This window comes from Pipistrellus kuhlii, unplaced genomic scaffold, assembly GCF_014108245.1.
Source record: "Pipistrellus kuhlii isolate mPipKuh1 unplaced genomic scaffold, mPipKuh1.p scaffold_m20_p_1, whole genome shotgun sequence".
In the NCBI taxonomy this organism is placed as follows: domain Eukaryota; kingdom Metazoa; phylum Chordata; class Mammalia; order Chiroptera; family Vespertilionidae; genus Pipistrellus; species Pipistrellus kuhlii.
Window position 1 is genome coordinate 189,646,195 of NW_023425404.1, and position 27,194 is coordinate 189,673,388.

General features: G+C 39.2%; 1 protein-coding gene across 4 annotated transcripts in view; it reads right to left on the reverse strand.

The window, feature by feature from the left end:
* The window catches only part of SLIT2 (slit guidance ligand 2), a 328,161-nt gene that overhangs the window by 140,953 nt on the left and 160,014 nt on the right, over window positions 1–27,194 (reverse strand). For all 4 annotated transcript variants that reach the window (XM_045573714.1, XM_045573712.1, XM_036419682.2 and 1 more), the window contains exon 5: window positions 153–224. In XM_045573714.1, coding sequence (XP_045429670.1) covers window positions 153–224 — 72 coding nt within the window. The remainder of the gene's footprint in view (window positions 1–152; window positions 225–27,194) is intronic.

Here is a 27,194-nt window from a genome sequence, read left to right on the forward strand (position 1 = left end):
AACAATATAAAACTTACTTTACAAGCTCTCTTAGTCAAGCATAAAGATACATTGGGCTTTCACCACTTCTCATTACCGTTGCTTTAGTAAAAATTTAACATTAAAATAAGATGACTTTAAAAACCAGTACACATTTTTAAAACACTACTTACAAATTTTTAATGTCAACTGCTCCACGGAAAGCCTTCCTTGGAATTGCCTGGATTTGGTTTTCACTGAGGTCTCTAAAAAATAACAAAAAAAAAGAGAATAAAATCAAGCTATAATGTATTTAATTATTTAATCAATTTGTTTCATAAGTGATAGAATACTTCTAAAAATGTACTAAAAACATCATAATGAAATCTATCACATTACATGCAATTTCTAATACAAACATTTTATATTTTTAGTATAAATTACAAGGTTAGACTAAATGGTGTGTTGAAGTACTTCTCCAGATCTTTAATTGCATAATTAATTCTAGAATACGGTTCTCTTAAATTTAAGAGCTGATTCAATTCTGTGCAATAAAATATTTATTTAAAATAAATAGCAAAATTTTTCATAACCCAATTTCAAGGGGTTCTGAAGTATTAGCACTGATATTTCTACATAACTTATAAAGCATATAGGAAAGCAGTCCATTTTAACATCCAAGAGCAAAGAGAGAAAAAACTGATAAAATCTGAGCAGTATGATTAAGTTTTCATAGCACTTTAAGTAATCTTGAAAATGGAACATGGCAGTATTAACCCAGCAATCAAACCAACAGTTCTTGCATGAAATATTAACAGCAAATTGGATTAAAACCTTCTTTAAATAATTCTACTATAACCATAAACACAGCCTGTCTATATTTGCATTTTAATTTAATTGAGAAATACATTTTAATCAAAAGAGAAAAGCACTCTAAGTTGTTATGAGAAGTTAGTAAAAACAAAAAAATCACTCATCTCATGAAGTAGATCTTTTTTTACATTCCGAGTTCGGATGCAATTCTATGTGCTCACGTAGTGTTATTAGCCTTAAAAATTAGGCTATAAATACATAATAAGCAATGCCACTGGAAAGCAGAAAATGCTTACCTCATGTTAAGCGACACTACTACATAACAGAGAGTTGAAATATCAAATACATAAATGATTAAAATAGCCAGAATGGTGTTAAAATTATCACTAAAATTTTAAGATAACTGTTGCTTACAAAAAAATGCGAAGCTACAAACCAAGAAGCATAGCTGATGGAAACAGAGCTATTTTCCAACAATGTCTGGACAGATTCATACTGAAGCTTCTCATGGCCAGAGTTCCTTGTTCACTTATGGCCCCAGCATAAGTATAACTGGCAGATGGAAAGATTTAGTGTGTGGTCTTGACCTCATTAACACTGTTTTAAATAACTAAGATTTGTATTTATATCCCACTATCCAGTGTTCAAAAAAAATGTTTGCTAAGCAATTTGTAAAGAAATAAATATTAGTCTATTTAAAGAGGAAAGTTCTTAGCAAAAAAAAAAAAAAAAAAATACAAAAAAAAAACAAAAAAAAAAAAAACAAAACAAAAACCACAAAGGAAGCAAAACCACATACATTGTTTCCAACAGTAAATGTGGAGTATGTGCTCATGTGGAAGTCCAGGCAGCTACCCATTCCCTAAGCACGGTGGTTCTGTCACTGCTGCCAACTGTTTTGGGAAATCCCTAAGAGTGATAAAGCTTCATTTCCTTAAGAAGCCCTTATTTTTCCAGCTTGTCTTTAATTGAGAACAACTTCCTTACCTTGTTTACTTCCTTACTTTGTTTAATGACAGGGAGTTAACTATGCGTATTTGAAAGTCCTGTTAAGAGAAACAGTGTTCAAAGGAGGCTACTGAGCAAGGAGGAGGTAAAGAGAGATATTGGAGAAAGAAAAAAAATCAGAAATAAGAAATGAAGAGGGACAAAAGATAGAATTCAAGCAAATTTGAATCTATAAATAAGCTCCCTGAAAACCAGCAGTAGTGGCTCTACTGTTGTATCGCTATTAATCCAATCCATTCCCAGCCAGCTAGCCAGAGCCATTTCCTTCACCACATGCGGGCTCACCTCTCCCAGTCTCTAGGCACAATTTATCCCAGGGTCTCAGTCTCCAATGGGGAGACATGGAGTCGGGGGAAAGGCAGGGGATATTTTTATGTGAAGCATAAAAGCACTGAAGATCACTGGACTGCAGTCAGAACCAATTCCTTCTGAATTTGATTTTAGTTTTGATTTCAGTCCTTCTGATTTAGTTTTTTTTTGGTTTTAGGCAGAATTCTAGGCCAGGGAAGGGTTTTATCTGCAAACACTTACCAGTCTGTTCTTTTTACAAAAGAGTGAGCAACTGTCTGTTTAAGAGGCTCCTTCCTCCCCTCAGGTCAGTGGTGTCTGTGTGGATTGTGTGCATCACTTCCCAACAGTTCTATGAGGTCTCTGCCTGTGCTAGCTCACTCTGCAGGAGACTCCAGTGTGGATCCCAGGCTTCTTCAGGGAAGTGGGCATGGTCACTCATGACAGGAGGAAATTACTTAACACATTTTCAGTGCCTACTGTATTCAATAGTTAAGTTTTAAAATATATATTTTTACTGATTTCAGAGAGAAAGTGGGAGAGAGAGCTAGATAGAAATACCCATGATGAGAAAAATGGGTTGGCTGCCTCCTGCATACCCCCAACTGGGGATGTGCTTGCAACCAAGGTACATGCCCTTGGCCGGAATCGAACCTGAGACCCTTCAGTTACCAGGCCGACGCTCTATCCACTGAGCCAAACCAGTTTTGGCTCAATAGTTAATTTTAAGAAAAAATAGAGTATCAAATGCGATCTATATTTCCTTTAATCTCCATAACCATCATGTAAAGCAGGTATTATCGTCCTGGTTTTACAGGAAAGGAACTAAATTTCAGGGATGTCAGGCATCAGTGCTGAATGATGAGACATTGTTAAAGTAAATGAACAGAAAAAACAGATAAATATTGAGTCCAGGGTTAGGGAATTTAAAGGTGATACCAGGAGCCACTTAATCAATCTCAATGTGTCCTTCCTGTGGCTTAGAATTTAGAAGGCTTTTTCTTAACGCATTCTAGCCTCTGATTTATGTCATTCACAAAACGATGGGTAAGATGGTGTTAGAAGAATGACTTGTATTTTCTACATAGAATCAAGTGGGGATTAGCCGTTATTTCTAACCAACACATTTATTGAATATGTGTAAGAAACTGGAAGATGTTGCTAGGATAGCTGAACTGTGTAAAGCCCATTCCTGGCTTCAGGAATTTTCAAATCCAGTAAAGATCATGCTCCTTGCCAAATGAGATCTAAAATGTAAGAAAACAGAGTAAGAAGAAAGGCAAGGTCAGTGTGGTAAGATGTAAAGGTAGAGGGCAGGGTGAGGGTCAGAGCTTCCAGTAAAATAAATTGCACAGGCAAGAATATGGAGGTGGACAAAGAGAACATTTATGGAAGTAGCTTTTGGTCAGGTTTGTTTAGAGTGGAGTAATGGGAGATGAGATTGGAAGGACAAATCAATGGTGTAGACTTTTTGGTACCAATTAAGGAGAGAGTTCTTGTTTTAGCAATGGTGGGGATGGAAGGGTAATGGACAGAAACAGGACAGAAGTTCTTCCTTTGATACAATAAACTGGCAACCAATACCTGGAGTCAAAGACTCACATTCTGAAGGCCACATACAAGACTTTTGCGCTGGCTGGAAAAAAGGTAGTGAGAATCTCAAGCAATGTAAGAACCATGAACACATGGCTTGCTTACCCTGGGCCAGTTAATGGGTGAGGCATCTCTCGCTGTAGATAGAAAACGTGGAGAAGATAACCAGTGGTATCAGAAACACATGAAGAACCAAAACTTAGAAGTAAATTGTCTGTGAATACGGATTAGGCAAGTGTGAGAGGAGACAGAAGTGACTTTAAACTTAGGTTCTGGGGACTGTAAACAAAATTGGGAAATCAGAAGAGCAAGTTGCAGTGTCCATTATGAGTTAGAGAGATTTGATATATATCACCCAGTTTGATGGCCACAAAATTAATATTGTGTGATACCTGGTTTTGTGTGAACAGGCAATGTGTGATACCTGAGAAAGGTGATCTAGAAGGTCATAGAAGTACTAAGAGTCATTGGAGGATTGATGGATTCAAGCCACTTTCAAAATACAATGGGAACTTTTTGAATCTGGATAATAATGATTGAGTTCGGTAATTCTCAGCCTGCAGTAATGAGGAAGGGGTGGTAGGTGATGAGGGGCAGGAATCCAAGGAGAGAGGCAGGATGCCAGAAGAATTACTAGCATAGACTGCAGACCTCGACTATCAGAGATTAAATTTTAGCTCTGCCATTTATTAACCACTAGAGGCCTAGTGCATGGATTTGTGTGCCAGTGGGGTCCCTCGGTCTGGCCTGCAGGGATAGGGCTGAAACCTGCTCTCCAACACCTACCAAGGGGTCTCGGATTGTGAGAGGGTGCAGGCCAGGCTGAGGGACTCCACCTCTGCATGATGGGGCCTGGGAAGGGACCAAGGGAAGGCTCCAGGGCGTGTCTGGCCCATCTCACCCAGTCCTGATCCACTGGACCCCAGCAGCAAGCTAACCTACTGGTTGGAGCGTCTGCCCCCTGGTGGTCAGTGCATGTCATAACTACTGGCAGAATAGTTGAACAAATGGTCTGACACTTAGCATATTAAGCTTTTATTATATAGGATGTGACCTTGGGAAGACTGTATAGCTTTTTTGTGTGTGTTTCAGTTTCTTTGCTTGTAAAATGAAACAATAATCGTGTCTACCTTCTACGACTGTTAGGTGGATTCAATGAATTTATACTTTAAAAAATGCTCAAAATACCTGCCACATAAAAAGCACTACAGAGATGTTGATTATTTATATGTTACAATTATTCCACTAGGAAATGCTACGTGGCCCTGAGTGTATTTGCTTTGTTCCCTGAAGATTACAGAAAAAAAAAAAGTGAAACATAACTTATGGTAATGTTCTGTGAACTGTGTGGAACAAGAGGAATGAGTCAGAACTACTGAGTTAGTGAGATGGAGCTGCCAAGGATAGACTGTAATTATATCACTAGGCAATAGAGTGTAAAAATGTATTCCAAAGTAGGGAAGTGGCTTGATTGGAGTTGATTTTTAGGAAGATAAAACTGGAAATTAAATTTTAGAGCAGGCAGGGACAATGAGCAGTGAAGTCATATTGAGCAGTGTTGGTGGAGAAAGATAGGTCTCCAGTGAACTAGGAGATTCTACTTGGAGAATATTGAGTAATAAAGTTGAGAGTTGATCTCAGGTCAAAATATAAGGTCTTCAATGCCATATTGGGGAGAGCTCAAAGCCCCTTAAATTTTCTGATTAAGGAAATAACAAAATTCAAAAAGGGCAAAAAAATTTTTGGAGAAGACAAATGAGGTAATTAGAAAGCTGGGATTGAAGACTAGAATAGCTTTGTGATATATTGGTCACAAATATGGAAAAGTATTTCATGCTCATGGATTATAAGAATTAATATTGTCAAAATGTCCATACTACCCAAAGCAATCTACAGATTTAGTATAATCCCTATCAAAATTCCGATGGCATTTTTCATAGAATTACAACAAACCATCCTAAAATTTGTACTGGACAAAAAAATAGAGAGGTTGAATGTCCAAAGAAATCTTCATAAAGAAGAGCAAAGCTGAAGGCATCATGCTCCCTGAATCTGACTATATTACAAAGCTACAGTAATCAAAACAGTATGGCATTGCATTAAAAACAGACACACAGATCAATGAAACAGAACAGTGTCCAGAAATAATCCTGTCCATATACGGTCAATTAATTTGACACAAAGTTTACCAAAACAGAGTGAAAGGATAGCTCTTTAATAAATGATGTTGGAAAAACTGGAGAGCCACATACAAAAGAATGAAATTATATCTATATTATACCATACACAAAAATCAATTCAAAATGTATTAAAGACTTGGACAAATGACCTGAATTCATAAAACTTCTAGAAGAAAATATAAAGGGTAAGTTACTTACATCAGTTTTAGCAAATCACATATCTGATAAGGATTTAATATCCAAAATATATAAAGCACACATAACTAAATAGCAAAAAATAAAAAATAAATAAAAAAAGTAAAAAATCTGATGAAAAGTAGGCAAACAAACTAAATAATTTTCCACCATCATGCAAATGCTAACAGATACATGGAAAATATACTGAAAATCAATATACAAATAACACAAATTAAAACCACAATGGGATACCACCTCACATCTGCTACAATGGCTTTACAAAGAGATAAGAGATACCAAGTGTGGGTGAGGATGTGAGGAAAGGGAATCCGTAAGCACTGTTGGTGTGAATGTAAATTGGCACAGCTGCTATAGAAATTAGCATGGAGTTCCCTCAAAAAATTAGAAAGGCATGAATTTTATTCATCTTGTTTCTACAGAACACCTGACATGTGATAGGCCTTCTTGAGGGAGGTGGGGAAAGATAATGAAGTCCTGTAGGAAAAATTGACAAAAACAGGGCAACATGCCTTAGAGGCAGCAATATTGAATATAAGACTGTGCCTGGTGCCCTGATGAGTATTATAGACACAATGAGGAAAATCAGGAGAGAAAACCGGTCTTTTAAGAGGGCTTTCAGATATACTGGTATCATGCAGCTCAGGGGAAGTGAAAGGGAATGTTTCACAAAATGCTGGAGATCAGGAACTAGAGCTCAATGAAGAGATCAGAAAGAGGAACACAGATTACCAAGCCTCTGAGCATGGCAAGAATAGAACTATGCACTACATACAGGAATCATCTTTCAGATGGTACGTATCGACACACTTCACATCTGCAGGTCGTTGACCCCGATGCTCAGTGTACTCACAATTTTAACATGTGAAAGTGGGAATGTCATCTATGCTCCTTCCTCACTCCCACTTCTATTCCTCCCTCCCTCCCTCCCTCCCTCCCTCCCTCCCTCCCTCCCTCCCTCCCTCCCTCCCTCCCTCCCTCCCTTCCTTCCTTTCTTCCTTGGCATTCACTGACAGCACCTAATCTGATATACTCATGGCTCTGTGATAATTCTGTCTCCTTTATGATGCTTTTGATCACCCACCTGACTGCTGCTTCTTAAAAAACGGGGATGTCTCTTCTACATATATCCTTTCTTTTCCAGGTCTTCCTACCATTCTACACAGAATAGGTTCTTTTATCATTCCTTGATAGATGTATGAATGGTCTCTTTTTAGGGATTGCTGGGGCTGTTCCCCCACTAAAAAGTGTTTTGTCACTGAGAGCCTGTAGCAAATTCTAGTAGTAACAAATAAATATCTATTTTTCTTCTAATCCCTAATATAATTGATAACACTGTGCTTTCTGTGGAATCTTAAATTGTCAGTTAGTTGTGTAAAGGGCTTAATGACTCTTAATAAAAAGTGTCATAAAGCCCTTTACACAACCAACTGACAACTGTGAGACTCCACAGATATTTAAGTGTAATAACTGTGTACTTCAGAATAGATGAAATAAGATGATACTCAACACTAATCTATATTGGGCAATGACTATCAGGCTTCGATTTATTTGTTTACATAATCACATCAGGATGCACTTTTTATCCCCATTTAAAGACAAGGAACTGAGGTTTACAGAGATTATACAATTTCCCTGAGCTCAAAGAGCTAGTAAGCTAGAGGAGCAGAGATTCGAACTTGGCTCTGCTGTCCTCCAAACCTCATACACTTAGCCACAGCTGTCCCGCCTTGTACAAGAAGTGGCTTCTGGAGAGGTCTGGCTCTCTGGCCCTGTGGTTTCAATGTGTGGTTGTAAGATCACCCATAAGATTTCTCTGGGGAGGGTGTTTAAACAGCAGATATACCTCAGAGTTCCTCTCCAGAAACACTAGGAGAATCTCCGGGGAGCTGCCCAGCAATCTGTCTCCTGGATAACATGCCAATGACTTTGAACTGCACATTAGTAGCTCATTAGGATATCTACCACCAATGGTATTTCCAGCTTTTATAAAGATGGTGTTCCTTTATGTTCATCCAGTTGGAAGTAGTGAATACCAATAGTAAATAAAAAAATGAGAAGCGCCATTAAAGCCAAGAAGACTATGCATAGCATGAAAGGCATATATGTAGGGTATAAAAGGCCAGTTTTCTTATCGTGGTAACATATACATAGCAGAAAACTGGCACTAAGGGCATTCATACCATGCAACCTTCTCCATCACTGATCTCCAGGACCTTTTGAGAGGGCATGTTAAAAACTCGTTTTGCCCTAAAATGTAATAATCTTAAAATAAAGATACTAACCATGAAATTATAATTCACAATGTAAATAATTTCCCTTTTCTCTTTCTTTTCTTCAAAATAGTGTAATTGCACTACTGTATATTCATATCAATCTTGCCAAGTGATATTTAAGTTCCCAGTGGGTTCCCTTTCAGTACTCCTATTAAGTGCATTCACGAAGGAGTTACCTAAATGGTTAGAGTCATCAGGTAATAAAAGATAGTGTATGGCAACAAATAAAAATATAACCTCCCATATCTATGTTTTTCATGAGAAGGGCCATTGAGCTAATAAACCATGTTGTTTTTTTGTCACCTCTGAGCACAGAAATAACCACAATGGCCTCACCTCCTTTCACTCCCCACCCCCAGATGGCCTGGTATTTGGAAGGTGGTACACTGGGACAGGCCTGGAATTGGGTTTGAATTGGAATCCTTGACTCTACTCCATAAAAATATAGGACCATGTGATCTCGGCTAAATTACTGAGATTTTTCTCAATCAGGTTTTCTTTTCTCTAACTCTAGAAACACTACCAAACATTCCTGTGCCATGGGTACTTCAGGGATTGGAGGGTCTGATGCTTTCTATGTGATGAGTGAAGCGCCTTGCCCAGTCTTGGCACCCAAAGGCATTCACACATGTCACTTTCCTGCACTTCCATCAGTTGAATTCAATTCAAATCAGGAATTATGTACTGAGGGCAGTGTGTGCTGAACACACTTCTAGTTCTTATAAATAAATGATGAAAATAACACTGTGTTCAAGGAGTTCATATTTGGGATGGAAAGAAGGCTAGTAAGGTGATTATTATATGACTGAACTGATAAATATATCAATAAAAAATATACACAGTCCCCAAAATAGAAAAAGAAGGAGTATTTCATTTTGTCATTGCCTGGAGTGTTGGGGATGGTAGATGATACTGAAAACAAAACAAAACAAAAACTTAGCTATGGAGTTATATTATTTCTTCAAATGAGGTATAATTGACATATTCATTTTATTCATTTCATGTGTACAATATAATGATTATATATAATATATATACATATATATATACATATATATGATAAAGTTTCTTTAGCTTACATATAGATTCACAGGATATATTATATATATGCATGCACAATCTACTTTACTCATATATTCTTTTCCTGTCAAACCTTTATATATCCATTTCTCTCAGCCTCAAATATTTTCATGTTGTCCTTCACTTAGTTAAATCTACTCTGCCTTTGGAGCAGCCCTTAAATAGCCTTGCTTCATTTTCTCTGAAATAGCCTATGAAGCAGGCTCCCTTACTCATGTTCTTATAACATGTTATATTTAACTGATATACTGGTTGGTGATTGCTACATTACTCGTTGACACATCCCACTGGAGTTGAAAGTTCCCTGAAAATGGCTACTGAATAATTCATCATTATTCCCTAGTGCCCAATACAGTGCCTGGATGTGGCCAATAAAGCATAAGTAAAAATGTCTGTAATTGAATAGCAAGTTAGTACTATACTTAATGACATTTAGGTTCTCAAGCAAATTACTTACTTAACAGATATTTGATGTCTCTCTTAGGATATCTTATATGAAATGTCATCTTCTATCTGGCAAATTAAGACTATGATGTACTTATTCTTTGGGTTTCCTAAATATATGGTAAAAAATATTCTTTTGGAGGTCCAAACACCTTTACTGAGATTAATAAGATAAAGGAAATAGAAATAGCAAAGTTGGAATGATTGTGTAAGTATAGGTACCACACATTTTAAAAGGAAAAGTCATCAAAGCCTTTATTTAATCTAAACTCCGTCTCAGCTGATATTTTAAAAATACTGTAATGCTCTCAATATGTGTGAGTTTAATAATTTAGTCAGTAAAATAAGATGTCACCTGAGAATAATGATTTCCTGGACACAACTCAAAGCTTTTGTATCAGAAATTGTACTATTCACTTATTAAAAATATCAAAAATGGTATCCTATTTTCTCATCAAAATAACACAAAAGGAAGACCAGGTATGCGTAGATGAATAATGAACAAACACAAACTAATGGGGACACACATGTGTAAAAAAATATTAGGCTATAACAAGATGAAGTAGAATATAAATCAGAAAATGCTTTAGAAAGAGCAGAACATTGAGCTGGGTCTTAGGAAACGTGATGGGGATGTTTTGGAAGAAGAATCAGAAAGTTAATGCTTGAGAAAGAACCAGCACAAGAAGACAAAGACACACAGATATTTTATGGGCGACATCATTGGGAGTGAATGGTAAGAAGATAGAATTTTGCTGCATTTAACATTTAATTAGAAGGAAAAATGAGAGGTTGTATTGGTATTCCAGAATAATAAAAGGCTGCAGAGTTTTCAGCTAATCTTATTAGCAGGAAGTAACAAGATGAGTGAGTAACTAAATGACATCAAAGATTTTAGAAACATTTGTGCTAGAACTGCTACAGCACAACATCTAGATACTTTACAACAGCAAGTTTCATTTCTGTTTTCTTCTCCCTATTTGTTCTTACACGTACATTTTGAATGAAAAGTCAATGCCAATGTGTGTACTCAATTCTGCCTTTATATAAACACCCACAAGTTAGGAATTGATCAATAAAATTGGCAAACATCACATGGCAACAAATTATGACCTCCCCACTAAGAGAAATGTTTGCAGTAGCTTTAATAGTTTCACTGAGACACAACTGATATGCTAAAACATTACCTATTTGAATTGTGAAATTTAATAGTTTTCAGATTATTTATGGAATTGTGAAATAATCACCATAATCTAATTTTAGAACATTTGTATTACCCGCAAAGAGACCTTGTACTCATTGGCAGTCACTCCCGTATCCCACCTCTGTGCTATAACATGTGTCTGCACTTCATTTTTGTATTGCCAAGTAATATTCCATCGTATGTATATGCCCTATTTTGTTTAACCACTCTTCAGTTGATAGAATGTAATAGACTCTCTAAGGCAATTTCAAAAATCAATAACTACCTGTGCAGGAGACTAATACATTTATGTGGCATTATTGCATTTGATTTAATATTTCCTAACTAGAGGCCTGGTGCACAAAATTTGTGCATGGGGTGGAGTTGTCCCTCAACCCAGCCTGCACCCTCTTCAATCTGGGACCCCTTGGGGGATGTGCAATGGCCCATTTAGGCCCCATCCCAGCCTAAACGGGCATTCAGACATCCCTCTCATAATCTAGGACTGCTAGCTCCCAACTGCTCACCTGCCTACCTGCCTGATTGCCCCTAACTGCTTCTGCCTGCTGGCCTAATCACTCCCTAACTACTCCCATGCCAGCCTGGTCACCCCTAACTGCCCTCCCTTGCCAGCCATCTTGTGGTGGCCATCTTGTGTCCACATGGGGGTGGCCATTTTGTGTGTTGGATTGATGGTCAATTTTCATATTACCTCTTTATTATATAGGATATAACAGAAGTCCAATGATTAGTCGATGGCCATCAGAAATTGACTACTGTCTTAGAGAATCTTGAATCTTTTCAGACACCACACTCTCTTCAAAGACTTCTTTGTTTTGGTTCAACTTTGTATATTGGATTATGTGTTCTTTCCCTAATTTTACCTCTATAAACCAATGACAGCTCTGTAATACAAGATATATTCTTTTGCTCATGCTTACAGAATTTGTACAGATGATAGAAACAGCTCTTGATTTGTTTTGAACTTGAGATACAATTGTTTTACAAGGTGGGAATACGTGCTTTTCTCTCACTGCTTTTTCTCCACATATGTATTCTGTACTAATATAGAGCTAAATAAATATTAAATAATAAATATACTTTCTAAATATATGTACAGGTGTGACAGAAAGAAGGAGAGGGAGGGAGGGAGAGAGGGAGGGAGGGAGGGAGGGAGGGAGGGAGGGAGGGAGAGAGAGAGAGAGAGAGAGAGAGAGAGAGAGAGAGAGAGAGAGAGAGAGAAGAGAAGCTTACCATATGCTAACATGGATATATATATATATGTATATATATATAGATAGATATTGTAGATAGAGAGAGAGAGAGAGAGAGACATTACCTACCTATAATTTAGATAGGAAAATTGTGAAATATTATGATCAAAGAAAGTTTGTAATTTTATATTTAAAAGAGCTCAATTATTTTCAATTTAAAACAAACCTGTAACTCTAAAATGAAGCATTTTGTGAAATATAAAAAAAAGAGGTAGGATAAAAATAATTGTCAACTATGTTTATCCTAAGCACTGTATATAGATACTTACTAATCCTTTTCTTTCTTAAAAAAAAAAGGCAACATTCAAGAGTATGCTTGTATTAATTGTGAGGGTCTTTGTCTCTTACTTGTTCTAAAGATCCTTAAAAGATGGAATGCAATCTAACGGTGCTGAAATACTGCATCAGCTTTTAACCAAAGAGCCGACACTGCAGTGCTGTTATTTTATTGCTCAGGACGTATGGTTTTCAGTTGAGTATCCCATTAACCTCAAAGTGCAATGATATCATTTTAATTATATAAATTGAAACAGCAATATATAATACCTATATCATGTAAAAATGGATTCACTTTATCTGAAAGTGTCTCAACTATCTTTCACTACGAGGCAATAAATCTGCTTTAGATGGCAAACCTGCCTGTAAATTTAATTACTGGTAATTTTATTTTCCTCCCCAGTTTAACCTCTCTTAGAGTCTGACCAGGAATATCATAAATCTGTACTTCCTTTGGAAACTACTGAGTAATGATAAATGAGTATTTGCCCAGATTTCAACTTAGAAAAGCAAATAAATATAAATGTGGGTTGGAAATAATGATGCCAACCCAGAGTCATCACAGCTTAAACCCCTAATTTGTCAAAAAGTATAGTTTACATACTGAAACTCTTTTTGCTATAACATAGCATTAAAGAATGCATTTCATGGAAAATGATTATTTTCATGAATTTAAGAGCCAAAGAGCTGTGTGTGGATTTAAAAAAAAGTTTCACATGAGAGAGATGTCTTTGCATTCATTTAAGAGGAAGACTTGTTTGCATGTGGTGCAGTCTTGTGCATTGAATTATCTGGTACCATTCAAGTGTCCCAAGGATCACGCCACAAGAAACTCATGCAAGATTGGGGAGAAGTTGGCAGGGGCAGGGGAGGTTGGCAGGGGCAGGGGCAAACATCAATGCTTGCTCTCCTTCCTCAGCATTCCCTACAGGGTAGCTATTTCTAAAGAGAGGAGAAAGGAAGCATGGCTAAGAAGGGTGAAAAGTACAGCATTTCAGGGTTGATTAAATGTGACACACACCAAGTGAGAACAATCATATGTCTTCCTGTGAACAGAGAAGAGTACAATGTGTGCTTAAGAGCCAAGCCACTCAAATAGGAGGGTTTGGACCCACATAGGGGCTCTGTCTCTTATAAAACGTTTTTACATAATGTTCTGAATGTAAAAAGCCATTTTATAATTTTTGAAAGGCGATCTTAAGCTAATGTCTCCACTTAGTGCATAAACCACCCTTTATTTTGCAGCTAGCAGACATTTTGTGGGAACAGAAGTCACATTTTCATGATATCCTGACTTCTGAGTATATCCAAAACACAGCTAGCCCCAGATATAAAATGGGGAAAGTAACTGTTGGTTCTAAACATGGTGAGCTACCCCAGGGAACTCATTGCTTTTGGGCAAGCCCTTCCATATCTCTAAACCTCTTCCCCTTCATGTCTATAAAATAGGAATAATAAAAGATGCTTGGTTATGGCTTCAAAGAGTTGAGAGGAAGCTTCTGCAATACTTGGTGGATCTCAGCCTAGAGAAAGCACCGGATGAAAGCTAGACTTGCCATGAGCCACATGCAATTGTGCGTGTTTCCTCCCGTTCTTTCTTGTGGGCTTGGGTCTCTGCGTTGATCATGTGAGTTTTATCCTGGAAATGCCATTTATGAACTCTATGACCTTGAGTTAGATTGCATAATTTATCGAAAGCTTAGTTTTCCAACTTTTCACACTAATATTTATAATATTATATAGAACTGTTGGAAAGATTAGTTGAAATATTTAGCAGAGGACCTCCCACATATTAATAATGTTCAGTAAATGTTACATATTCTCATTTAATGTGGAATTGCATACCAACAAACAGGGCTTTGAAATATGACTGTATCGTAGATAAAAATTTAGCTAATTGTACCTAACAAAATACAATTCAGGGTAAAACAGAATAGCCTTTTCTACTATATTGCTGTCATTATCAATAAATACTTAAAAGAATCCCAGTAAGCACAGAGCTATTTTAAGATACATTTTAAATTCAGAAAGTTTAAATTCATCATGTACCATTCCTGAATTACAAAGCAGGATAAGAGGTTCATAACCCATATCCGGTTATGTCATAATGTTCTGAATGTAAAAAGCCATTTTATAATTTTTGAAAGGCGATCTTAAGCTAATGTCTCCACTTAGTGCATAAACCACCCTTGATTATGCAGCTAGCAGACATTTTGTGGGAACAGAAGTAACATTTTCATGATATCCTGTCTTCTGAGTATATCTAAAACACAGCTAGCCCCAGATATAAGATGGGGAAAGCAACTGTTGGTTCTAAACATGGTGAGCTACCCCGGGGCCAGCCTCCATGAAGGAGAGAGTGGGGTTAAGCATGGGGTCTCCATCATCTCTGCCCACCTGCCCTGCCAGCAGAAAGGCCTCAATCCAAGCTCAGATCGGGCGATTCTCAGTCCGATGCCTTTTGTCTCATCGTACCATGGTGAAGGGGCAGAGAGGAAACTGCTACAGTGCAGAAAGAATTAAACAAGATTAGACAAAAATCAAAGAACTAAGAGCTGTGTTCAAGTAAGAAAAGAAGAGGGAGAAAAGAAGAGGGGAGAGAGGGAGAAGAGGTGACAGGGGGTAGGGTAGGCAGAAGAAGACGGGAAGAGACTGAGAGAAAGAAATGATGGGAGGTACCAAGTAATATAAAAGCAAGATGTTGGCAACTTGTGCAAAAGAAGAAAGAATCAGAGCCGAAGGGTTCATAGTGCAATTCCATATACTTAGTTTAAAGGGATTTGCTTCTTCTCTGAGACATTGTTCTATTGCTTTGCACATATCACAAAGTTCATGTTCCTCACACTCAGAAGCAGATACTATCTCTAACACAGCAGTGAGGAAACAGAGTCTTAGAAATGAAAGGAACTTACTGGAGCATTGAACAGGTACTGGGGCTAAAGAAATGAACAGAACAAAGCCCCTGCTCTCGGGAAGCTAAGGCTATACTGCTACAGGCTGGATCTGTCCCTGGTTTGGAAAGATGCTCTGAGTTTGCATGAGAGAAGAAACTGCTGCATCTCATATGCATACTGCACACACCATTCACATCTCACCACTTGGTAATGTTTCCTTTAGCTTGTGACACAGATTTTGCCATTAGGACACCCCATCAATTCTTCTTTGACCATGTCAGCTTATGCGATTTCAATAAAACGGAATTTCTTTTAAAATCTCCAATGCAACTCAAACACTTTGTGTTTCTGCCAGCTGTCGATAGGCACTTTGACCCACCGTGCGTTACCGAAGCTCTTTTCATATCGTACATCACAGCATTGCAGCTCAAGCTGATGGAGAATGGCACTCCAGCCCTACGGATTCTTCCATTTGCTTTAACTCTATTTAGATGCCAGAATAAACCCAGGCACCGTTTTGCTGTGTAAGTCCATCTATTGGCCCCAAATCAATTCTGCCCAACAACTGTTCCAAAAAAGCACTTAAATCAATTTGCCTCAAAGCACTGCCTAAAATGATATATGCACAAACTATATTTAGTTAATACACATAGAAAATTAGCCCCAGCAGTCAGGCAGGGCTCGCATTGAAGTACAGCTCTTAGTGGCAGTATAGCTTTGTGAGAAATATTCATTGATAAAATAATTCCAACACGCATGCCATATATGTGTGTGTTAATAGGAAATTAACCATCAAAGTATGAATGGTGTGTGTTTTTTTTTTTGTTTTTGTTTTTTAACAAGATCTTGGGAAATATTTACACCTTAACAAAACTGAATATAACCTTTTCTTACTTGTAGTATTTTTTAACTGGCATTAGAAGGGAACAAACGGTCCATCTGCAAAAGAAACTGTGTCTGTGTTTAGAGTGAATGAGTGAGGTTAAAAAAAAATGTGAGTTGGTGAAAGTTTTTCTTGATCAGAAATGTGGGTAGGAGTTTCCCTGAAGATCACATCTTTGGAAATATTGTAGAATGTGGCTTCCTTGCCTGGAGTGGTTTATAAGTTCTCTGGCAGTAGGTAAGGAGATGGGATGATGTAACACTTCAAGGTTCCTGCAGCTCCAATGGATATCATTTCCTCTTTCTGATATTAGAGCGATGGACCATAAGAAACTCAAGTAGAAGAAAATGGAATAGAACCATAAAAATCTAAAACGTGTTTGAAGTACAGAATTCTAATATACAATTGATTTGGGGTGTTCTATAATGTCACATTGAAGGACACGTAGCTGAACGCCATAGGGTATCCTCCAGACTCAGTTTGATGGGATCTCATAGTCATTCTTGTAGCCTCACTAGAGAGGGGGAGCAATGTTATTTTAATTGTATGTATGGAGAGACAGAAGTAGGCACACTTCTCTAATGCTCTGTTAGAAATAAAAGATGTATTCTGTACCAAAATCGGTTTGGCTCAGTGGATAGAGCATCAGCCTGCACACTGAAAAGTCCCAGGTTTGATTCCGGTCAAGGGCATGTACCTTGGTTGCGGGCACATCCCCAGAGGGGGGTGTACAGGAGATGACTGATTAATGTTTCTCTCTCATCGATGTTTCTAACTCTCTATCCCTCTCCCTTCCTCTCAGTAAAAAAATCCATAAAATATATATATATTTTAAAAAAGAAGTATCCTGAACATACCATGAAGAGTTTGTTACTCAACTCTATTTTGATTAAGCTCAGACTTTATCCAAGGTACCTTTCTCTATTCAGGAAACTGAAGTTGATGACAATGTAAAAACAAACAGAGAAAGTCTACTGGTTCTGTTACTGACTATGCTCTTAGCAGGTTAGACATTTCAAATTATGTTTTCAGGAATACAGGCAAAAGCATTGAGCTGTCATTTATGAAGTAAATAACCATTGCAGTAGATTTTAATTTGTTTAACAAGTTATAAATTAAGAAGTTCCAACCGTATTTTTGAATGTAAATATTCAAGCTTTCATCCTTTTGTGTTTTCCTTATAATGTTTCTAGTTTCTAATTATGGGTCATTTTTAAATTCCTTAATAGTCTAATTAATACTCCCAAGGTTGATGCTACTACTATAGTTCAAACTGACTCCTGATGTACTACAGGGCCAGGGAGAACCTCTGGATCTTTCCTTAGTGAAAGGCTACATGGGCCTGACCCCTTCTCCCTTCTTCGGATGCACAGGTCCCTCACTCTCAGCCCTGCCTCCTCAGAGACTCTGCTGCCTTTCCAGCTGACAAGGAAAACTGACGGGCTTAGAAATTGTTGCCAAAAAACCTAGGATTTTTTTTTTTTTTTTTTTTTTTTTTTTACTTTTAATGAATGGTCCTAGGAAGTCAGAATCATATAATGTGTGGCTAACAGTGAAGGAGAGTCGATGTTTCTTTAAAGGATGGATGACCTTCCAAAGAATATCCTTCTCCTCAGCCAGCCACCTTCTCATCAGTCTCTGTCCTGATCACAATTCCTATATATCTGGAAATCCTGGCTTCTACCTCTTACCTTCTTCCTGCCTTTGTTCTGGGGGAAACACTAATAATAAATCACACCCCAGCCCAGCCAGTGTGGTTTAGCTGTTGAGCATCGACCTATGAACCAGGAGGTCATGGTTCTGTTCCGGGTCAGAGCACAAGCCGGGGTTGCAGTCTCAATCCCCAGGGTGGGGCATGAAGGAGGCAGCCGACCAGTGATTCTCTCTCATCATCGATGTTTCAATCTCTCTACCCCCACAATTCCTCTCTGAAATCAATTAAAAATATATATATAAAAATTAAAATAAATATATGATACCCAAAACTAAAATTATAAGATGTTCATCAATGCTCTCATTTGATACAATAAAGAGGAGTTGGGTGTATATTAGAATTTCTGAGCGTCAATTATTTATTGATGGTTTTACCTATTGATTCTCTGTACATATCGTTAATGATGTGAAAAGTTGAATTCAGGGTTGTAATGTTTTGTGTGTAAAATTTAGTGAACTATTTAAATACACGTGCAGAAGGGTCTTCCTGATACAATTTTTCATTGGAAATAATGAATATTCCTTTTTATCTATTCTTAATTTGCAATTTTAAAATTGTAAAGTGCTTGCTTAGAAGCTGCCTAATGCATTTCCAATATTAAGAGAAAAGACATTTGGATAGTTAGCCTTGCATACTGATTTTTGGGCTTTCTCGGCTCCAGACTGGCTGGAAATCCTGGATACAATTTTAAACACTTTCTCCAAACTTCCCCAGTTACTGCTGCATTTCTATTTCTTCTTTATTACCCATCCCTTAAAAAGTAGCACTTCCTCAACTCTCACTCTGCATTAGTAAGTGAACGTGGTGCCCGGGGCTGATGGGAACATGAAACATTATGGTGAGTTGATCCCTTCCTTTTAGCAGAGCCGAGACAACCTGGGCCACCAGAGAAAAACAAGAAACCAAGCTCATGGCACTGCTCTATTGTTAACAATACAGGCTTCCCCCTTCATCTGCTTGTCTCCAGATACATACTGCTTTAAGTGGGAAAACCACTGAGAAAATTCCCATCTATGCAGAAGGGTCAAAGGATTTAGCAGTAGTTGAGCAGGCAAGGTTTGCTTAAGTGCTTTAAGCTCTCAGAGAGTTGTGCCCAGAGCCTTGAGCAGCTGGCTTCTCCCTCTGATAGTGAATGAAATAAGAGGGATGCTAAGGTTGGAGTGATGGCTTTTAGACAAGAAGGAAAAAGTCTCCATGGCATTTATGAAGCATCCACTATGTGCCAGGGTTTTGTGTACTCTGCCTCATTAGCCCATTTGACATCTTCCGGGAACTCAAAAGGCAGCCAAGGGTGGAAAGTCACTTCATCTCCCCAAGGCTGCCAAACTAGCCAGTGGTACAATTTGTGTTGGAGCCCAACTTTAAGAGACTGAAAAGTCCTTTCCACTACAGCAGTGACTCTTACATTTCATGAGAGAAAGGGGAATGGAGAAACTTACAAAATCCGTGGACCTGTTCCTGGAACAATATACATGAGCACACCCACAAGATCAAATACATGACCCCAACAATAATAATAATATTCTCCTGGAGTTAAGTATGTTGCTACTCAGAGAATACAATAAAAACTGCCAAGTTACATACAGGATGGAACAATACCTCCCAGAAGAAACGACAATGTCTAAAAGAGGAGATGACATAAATCCCTTTCAGTCTTCTACTTTTACGAAAATCCTTTGTAACATGTTCTATAATGGGCATTCCTACAGTTCTTACTTTAGAAAAATTCATTTAACTTTGGAGAATTAGTTAAAAGATCTTTTAAAAATAGCTCCACATTAGTAATACAAAAACATAGTGAATTCTTCAAATATGATGTTCAGGTCAAGGAATATCTTCTGTTAACACGTTAATATAAAAACACAATTCTGGGGGAAAAAATAGCCTTTAAGCACCCTGAGTTACGGAAACAGAAACCAATTTGTCATTTTAATAGCAGATACTTTAAACACAGGGCTGGGTGCAGAGTTCTCTGCATTAAGGCCAAGAGAGGGGTGAGGGAGGATGCAGGAGCTGGGGCCAATCAGTGTTGCCAGTGCTCCACTGAATCGTTGTCTTCGGCTCCCTCTGAGGCTCTGGATACAGAAAAAACACTTATTTTATGTCCAGTAAATGGGGTTGATGCCATAAGGAAAGTATGGGTTCAGATATCCAGACAGAATGCAATTAAACCTTCAAGTATATAACAGAAACCTAGGCCTGGGAAGCAGAGCAGAGCATCCCTAAAGCATCACAGAAAGCTTCCTGCAGGAGGTGGACGGGCTCATTAAAGGTGTTTGAGTGCAGTAAAAGATAAGATATGAAACTGAGAAATTGGCAAGTTTGGAGATTTTAAAGAATTTTTTTTTTAGAAATGAAATTAAAAGACAAGTACTATGTTATTAAAAGACTAGAGACCTAGTACACAAAATTCATGCAAGAATTTACAATTCCTGTGGGATTGGGCCTAAACCTACAATTGGACATCTCCCTCACAATCCGGGACTGCTGGCTCCTAACTCTCGCCTGCCTGCCTGCCTGTCTGATTTCCCCTAACCACTTCTGCCTAACATCCTGATCACCCCCTAACCCAGCAGTCGAACATCCCTCTCACAATCCAGGACTGCTGGCTCCTAACTGCTGGCCTATCTGCCTGCTTGATTGCCCCTGCTTCTGCCTGCCAGCCCTGTCACCTCCTAACTACTCCCCTGCCAGCCTGATTAATACCTAACTGCTCCCCTGCCAGCCCGATCACCCCCAACTGCCCTCCCCTGCAAGCCTGGTCCCCCCAACTGACTCCCTTGCCAGCCTGGTGGCCCCCAACTGCCCTCCCTTGCCTACCTGATCTCACCCCCAATTGCCCTCCCCTTCAGGCCTGATCTCACTAACTGCCCTCCTCTGCTGGCCAATTTAGTTCTGATTAGTTAGTTTCTATGCCAGTCAGCATCTCTGGGCCTATCAATGGAGCTTGATCAGAAAGGTGGGGCTGATTAGCAGCCCCAGTGGAGGCCTGGAGAGAAATGGAGGCCAGTCTACTGGAGAGAAAGAGAGAGGCAAGTGCTGATCAACAGCTGCCACAGAGGCTACAGATCAGACCCTGCTTCTCTTTTCAGACTTGTCTCCAGACCTGATTCACAGCCTCCTAAGCAGTCAGTACTCCCCAGCGCTGACTGCAGGACTGACTTCTGGTTGGTTGAGCCTCTGGTTGTGACAGACACAGAGTTTTTATATATTAGGATAGTGATGAAAACAGCAATGGTGATACCAAGAACTTATCACATACTGTCCTAGGCTCTGCACTGTGACATCATTGCTAATTTTTTAAAAAAATTTTAAAAATATTGTGATATAATAAAAAGGTACTCCATTTAGAATGATGAAACCCAAATCTGACAGAGGTGTGCCTGACTCCAGAGCCTGAAGACAAGGAAAGCCACTTACGAGGAAAGCTATCACAAATGCCATAAAATCTGCAAGATAATTACATGCCAATCAAGTACATTTCCCCCTGGAAGACAACTTTTAGAGAAAACAGCAGAATAAAAATAAAATAAGAGAATGACATTATTACACATTTATGGTTTTCATTTTCAGGGGGACCCTGCAGTCCTCCTTCTTGGAGCCATTCTTGTTCTTTTCCATTTGCCACAATGTTAATTGGTGCCAGTGGTTTCCATGATCATTCTCTTCAAATTTCTCACCTTACCCTTAGCCTCCTGAATCCGGGGAAATAAGTCTGTTTTCTAATCCACTGAGAGAAATGGAATTTCTCTTCAATTTTCCTTCTCCTACCAAATTGATGAATGCATCTGTACTCCCAGTAATTCTGTATGGTGTTGCCCCATCTCCAAGGATGAAGACCTTTGACCCATGTTAACACAGACCTCTTCTGGCATGTGCTGAAGCAGCATTCCCTTTGTCTTTGGTAATCCAGTGGTGTTGTCACTACCCAACCAAGCCTAGCATCTGACACTCTGGACCCCTTCATCTTCCTTGAATGCCTGTTTTTGTCTCCCAATTCTCTTCTTACCACACTGGGTGCTCCATCTCCATCACACATTTTGTTCCTCTTCTCCAGGGAAACTATTAATAGTGATGCTCTGCAGGGTTATTCAATCATATCATCTACTTTTGAGACTTCAGTTACCCTCAAATATTCCATGATGACCTCTAGGATAGAGACTTGTACACTAGTACTAGTACATAGTAAGTGCTCAATAAATGTTTACTAATCATGGTTATAAAGTCATTTGTAGTCTAGTTCCAAATTAAATTTCTAGTTTCCTTTTTTGCTTTACTCCTGTTCTCTCCCATAGCTGATGAAGAGTTAGCCATGTTTCAATAAACTTGTGATGAATGAATGATGCCCTCAAGTGCCTTGAGCAAAATTATCAGTTTGGGTCAAAATGCATTTAAACTTTATGAGAAAATGTATCATTTCCATGCCTTGTCCCCTAAAGAACCAATCTTTCAAATCCTTACAGTCTTCAAGGTTTTGTTCTTGAGACATATTTTAGGCCTTTTCCAAGAAGGCAGCTATCTCTCATGTGGAGGGAAAAAAAAATTAAGTCCTATCCATTTGGGTCTACACACAAGAAGATATTAAGCCAAAATTTCAGTAGCCCTTTTTAAAAGACCAAAGTGAATCCTTTGTGCCTTTCTCAATACTTCATCTTGTAATAAAAGACTTCTAATCACCAAAGCTATGAGTGTGCATGCACAAATAATGTGAACAATATAGGCTGAAAATGTCACTGCATTCCCTGATATATTGCTATAAAGGACTTGGAGATTTCCCAGACATGATATGACCTATGAGAAACAAAATTCTATTCAACTCCAAGATCTGTATTCTTGTGACTTATTCTAGTCACTTGTAAACTATTGGAGCAAGAAGAAGTAGCCTTTTTCATTTCAGTATGTTATTAGTAACATTTCAAGTTTCATTTATTTTCCTCAGCCGTCTCTCACATCTGAAAGAAGCCTAATTCATAACTCATCTAACCACACCCAAGAAAAAGGATAAGGAGACATGAACCTTTAGCCATCATTTCAATTGAAGGGACAATTCCTTGGGTTAGCTGGTGACACAACAAAGGCTCCAAACCTTCCTCTTTCACTCTCCAGACATCACATGGAACATGGAATCTCTCTGCCTCCGGTCTATGCCCTAACTCACCGTCCATCTTTCTAACCAAGGAACTTTTAAAAATACAAACATAGTTATTTCACTCCTTGCTGTAAGGATTTCAAAGTCGGCCAGCCATGACTCTCTTCGATCCCAGTCACATCTTGGCCTCTTCCATATCCTTTACCCTTCATAAAACCCATCCCCATTCTCCAATACAACCCGCCTCGCCCATTTGGCCAAAAACCTTTGTACATACTAGCCTGCTAGCTGCCTCTACCCCATCTCCCCCACCCCCCAACCCTTACACCCATGCACATTACCTTTCTCTACCACCAAGCATCTATGAGCTCATTAAGACCCCACAAAGCCCAACCAGTGTGGCACAGTGATTAAGTGCCGAACTATGAACCAGGAGGTCATGGTTTGATTCCAGGTCAGGGCACGTGCCAGGGTTGTGGGATTGATCCCAGTGGGGAGCACGTAGAAGGCAGTCGATTAATGATTCTTTTTCATTATTGATGTTTCTATCTCTCTCTCCCTTTCCCTTCCTGTCTGAAATAAATAAAAAATAAATTTCAAAAAAAAAAGACCCCACAGAAACCAATTCAAGTTTCCCTCAAACATTTTCCTCCCCTACTCACCATCTTAACATTTGTATTTTTCTTCCTCTATTCCTGAATAGCAATTTATACATAACAGGTACATTGATTGAATCATTTGCTTGGTTGTAATGTTATTATGTGCTTGTCTTAGTGAAATAATTTTTAATACATATGAATTTGGTTTTCTGATTAACTAGTCTATATTATACCCAGGACATGATAACTACAAGGTCATTTTTTTCCCAATAAAGTACTTTATCGTTCTTGTAGAGTGGAAAATAAATGGTTAAAAATTAACGTTCTGGCTATAGTACAGCACATGGGATGTTTGATAATCTACAAGGGACTTATCAGAGCCAGTAAGCAGAGAGGACATTTCAAAAGGTTTTTCTTTAGCTTGGAAATTACTCTTCTCTAAGCAAACCTTAGGGGCTATAACATCCTCATTCAGAGAGATGGAAAGGGTGCTAATGATGCACATGTATGTGTAGTGTGTACATATGTGAGGGAGGGAGGGAAGGAGGGAGGGAGGGAGGGGGAGAGAGAGAGAGAGAGAGAGAGAGAGAGAGAGAGAGAGAGAGAGAGAGAGAGAGAGAGAGAGAGAGAGAAGAGAAGAGGAGAGGAGAGGAGAGGAGAGGAGAGGAGAGGAGAGGAGAGGAGAGGAGAGGAGAGGAGAGGAGAGGAGAGGAGAGGAGAGGAGAGGAAAGGAAAGGAGAGGAGAAAATTTAATAGACATTACTAAGCCCGCATGGATTCGGATGTTAGTGCACTGTGAGCTCTGGCATCCAGTTTGAATCAAAGCCCTTCTACTGATGAAATGTATGGCTCATATGGGTTGAACTCTGACCCCCACAAATTCATGTGCTGAAGTCCTGACCCCTATACTGCAGAGTGTGCATTTACCTGGAGATGGAGTCTCTACGAGCTACAAAAATGAGGTTATTAGGGTGGGCCCTAATCCAAAATGACGTGTGTCCCTATAAAAGGGTGAAACTCAGATACTGAGAGAGATACGCATGGAGAACGCAAGAAGAGAAGAGGAGAGGAGAGGAGAGGAGAGGAGAGGAGAGGAGAGGAGAGGAGAGGAGAGGAGAGGAGAGGAGAGGAGAGGAGAGGAGAGGAGAGGAGAGGAGAAAATAAAGGAGAAGAGAGGAGAGGAGAGAAATTGGATGAGGGAACTTGATCACCAGTTACCAGTAGTGCTATTATTTTGTAGCAAATACATATTGAAAGCAAGCTACCTAGACATGCTGTAGGTAGTATTCACATGCCATCTTTGTGGCAATTTTAAACAAATGATTGAACATTCTTTGCAAGAGGTATAAACAATTGATGTAAGAAAACGGTCACAAAACATATCAGCAAACAAAAGCATCAGTGAAGGAGGTAAAACCCAGGTCATAAAAGAAGAGGGTCTACACTGGACCAAGACACACTGCTCCCTGGGCCACACTGACAATGGCTGGGTCTCCCCAGTTCCTGCCCGAAGACGGATTTCAAGGCCAACATAAATCACATTATCTATTAGTTAAAAGTTTGCTGTTTATGGAGATTTTTTTTTCTCATATGGAAGCTTTAGCCACTTTCGATTAACCTTGAGGTGGCCCTGAGTCAAATCTTGTTAATGCAAGGCTAGATATTGGAGTCAGGGGTGGGGTGCAGCTTTAACTGCAAGGAAATTCAAGAATTTCATGATTCCTGGGTCTACATTGGAATGTGCAGAGAAGCTAAAATGCTTCATGAAGGCCTGCTTTGGCCATTCCAACTCCTTTACTGGTGCCTCGGCTAAAATAAAGCTCGCCCCACTCCCAAAAATTGGAGTATAACTGAATGCATTTTAGCTGGCGTTAAAAAAAGATATCTCAATAATCACATGCATCACAGTTTACAAAGAAATCCAATCCACTGGGAGGAATAAAGGCCCCCAAAGAATCTTGTAGAACTTAATATCACACACATTTGGCCTCAACCTGAGACAGTGGCCACTTCCGTTTCCGAGGTGACAAGGCTTAGAGGACATCCCTGGGAGATGTCACATATGACACCATTTCAGCCAAGTGCACGCAGTCCCTGTTTTATGCTTTGTGCTGTACTCTATTGCCCCATGTCTCAGCGCTTTCTTAGGCTGTCGGCAGCAGCTGAAGTTCCCAACAGCCTCTATCATTTGCGAACCTGTAGCAGTCAACATCTGTAGAATGGCTTCCGAAATTGATTTAAAATCTGCAACATAAGCACATTTGATCCCAACAGCACATAAGACAATATATCTTCTTTGGGAGATGGACACACGGCTCCCACTCTGCCTGGTGGTCACACATCCTTGCCAAGCCCAGATGCAGTCCCAGCTCCAGGAAGATGCAGTCTCCTGATGCATCGGCAGGACCCAGCCAGGCTATGATTTGTATTCGGAAACCCTGCCTTGTAGCACTGACAATATATACAGTTTTATGACCCGTACTATGTCTCTTCAAGTATATCAAGATGTTCTGCCAGGCTGACAAGCAGAGGGTTCAATGTAATGGTATAGAAAGAGATGACAGACTGCTTCCCAAAGCAAAGTTTCCTAATTGGAACTTTTACCAATTAATTGTACTTTTGGCAAGCTCGCTGAAAATTAAATTAAATGGTGAGACTATTTCATTAGAAGGCTTTGGCAAAATAATCCCAATAGAGGGAAAGCTCTGCGTGATCCAGAATGGAAAGTGAGCTGCTGGCTGGGTGCTGTAAGCCGTAGGTTTTAGCTTGATGTCTTCCTCTCCTGTTATGTAGTGAGTTCCTCAAGAACAGAGGCTGGCTGGCCCTAGCCGGTTTGACTCAGTGGACAGAGTGTCAGCCTGTGGACTGAAGGGTTTCAGGTTCCATTCTGGTCAAGGGCACATGCCCAGGTTGCAGGGTCGATCCCCAATAGGAGTGTGCAGGAGGCAGCCAATCCATGATTTTCTCTCATCATTGATGTTTCCATCTCTCTCTCCCTCTCCTTTCCTCTCTGAAATCAATAAAAATATATTAAACAAACAACAAAATAAGAACAGAGGCTGAGCGCTGTTTCTCTAAGTTCCTGCAGAGTCCACAGCACAAAGTAGGCATTTAATAGACATTACTAAGCCCGCATGGATTCGGATGTTAGTGCACTGTGAGCTCAGGCATCCAATTTGAATCAAAGCCCTTCTACTGCTGAAATGTATGGCTCATATGGGTTGAACTAGGCTTCCCAGCCAGAAGCTAGGGCAACACATAATAGCCATTCTCCCTCACAGCCCTCAGAAGGAGCCAACCCTGTGGCACCTTGATCTCTAGAATGTGGGGCCGTGCATTGTTGTTAAGCCCCGCAGTTTCTCAGATTCATTACAGCAGTTCTAAAATACTAATACTGTGGCTTAGAACAAGTCATTTAACCTCTGTAAGTCTTTAAGTCTTTTTTTT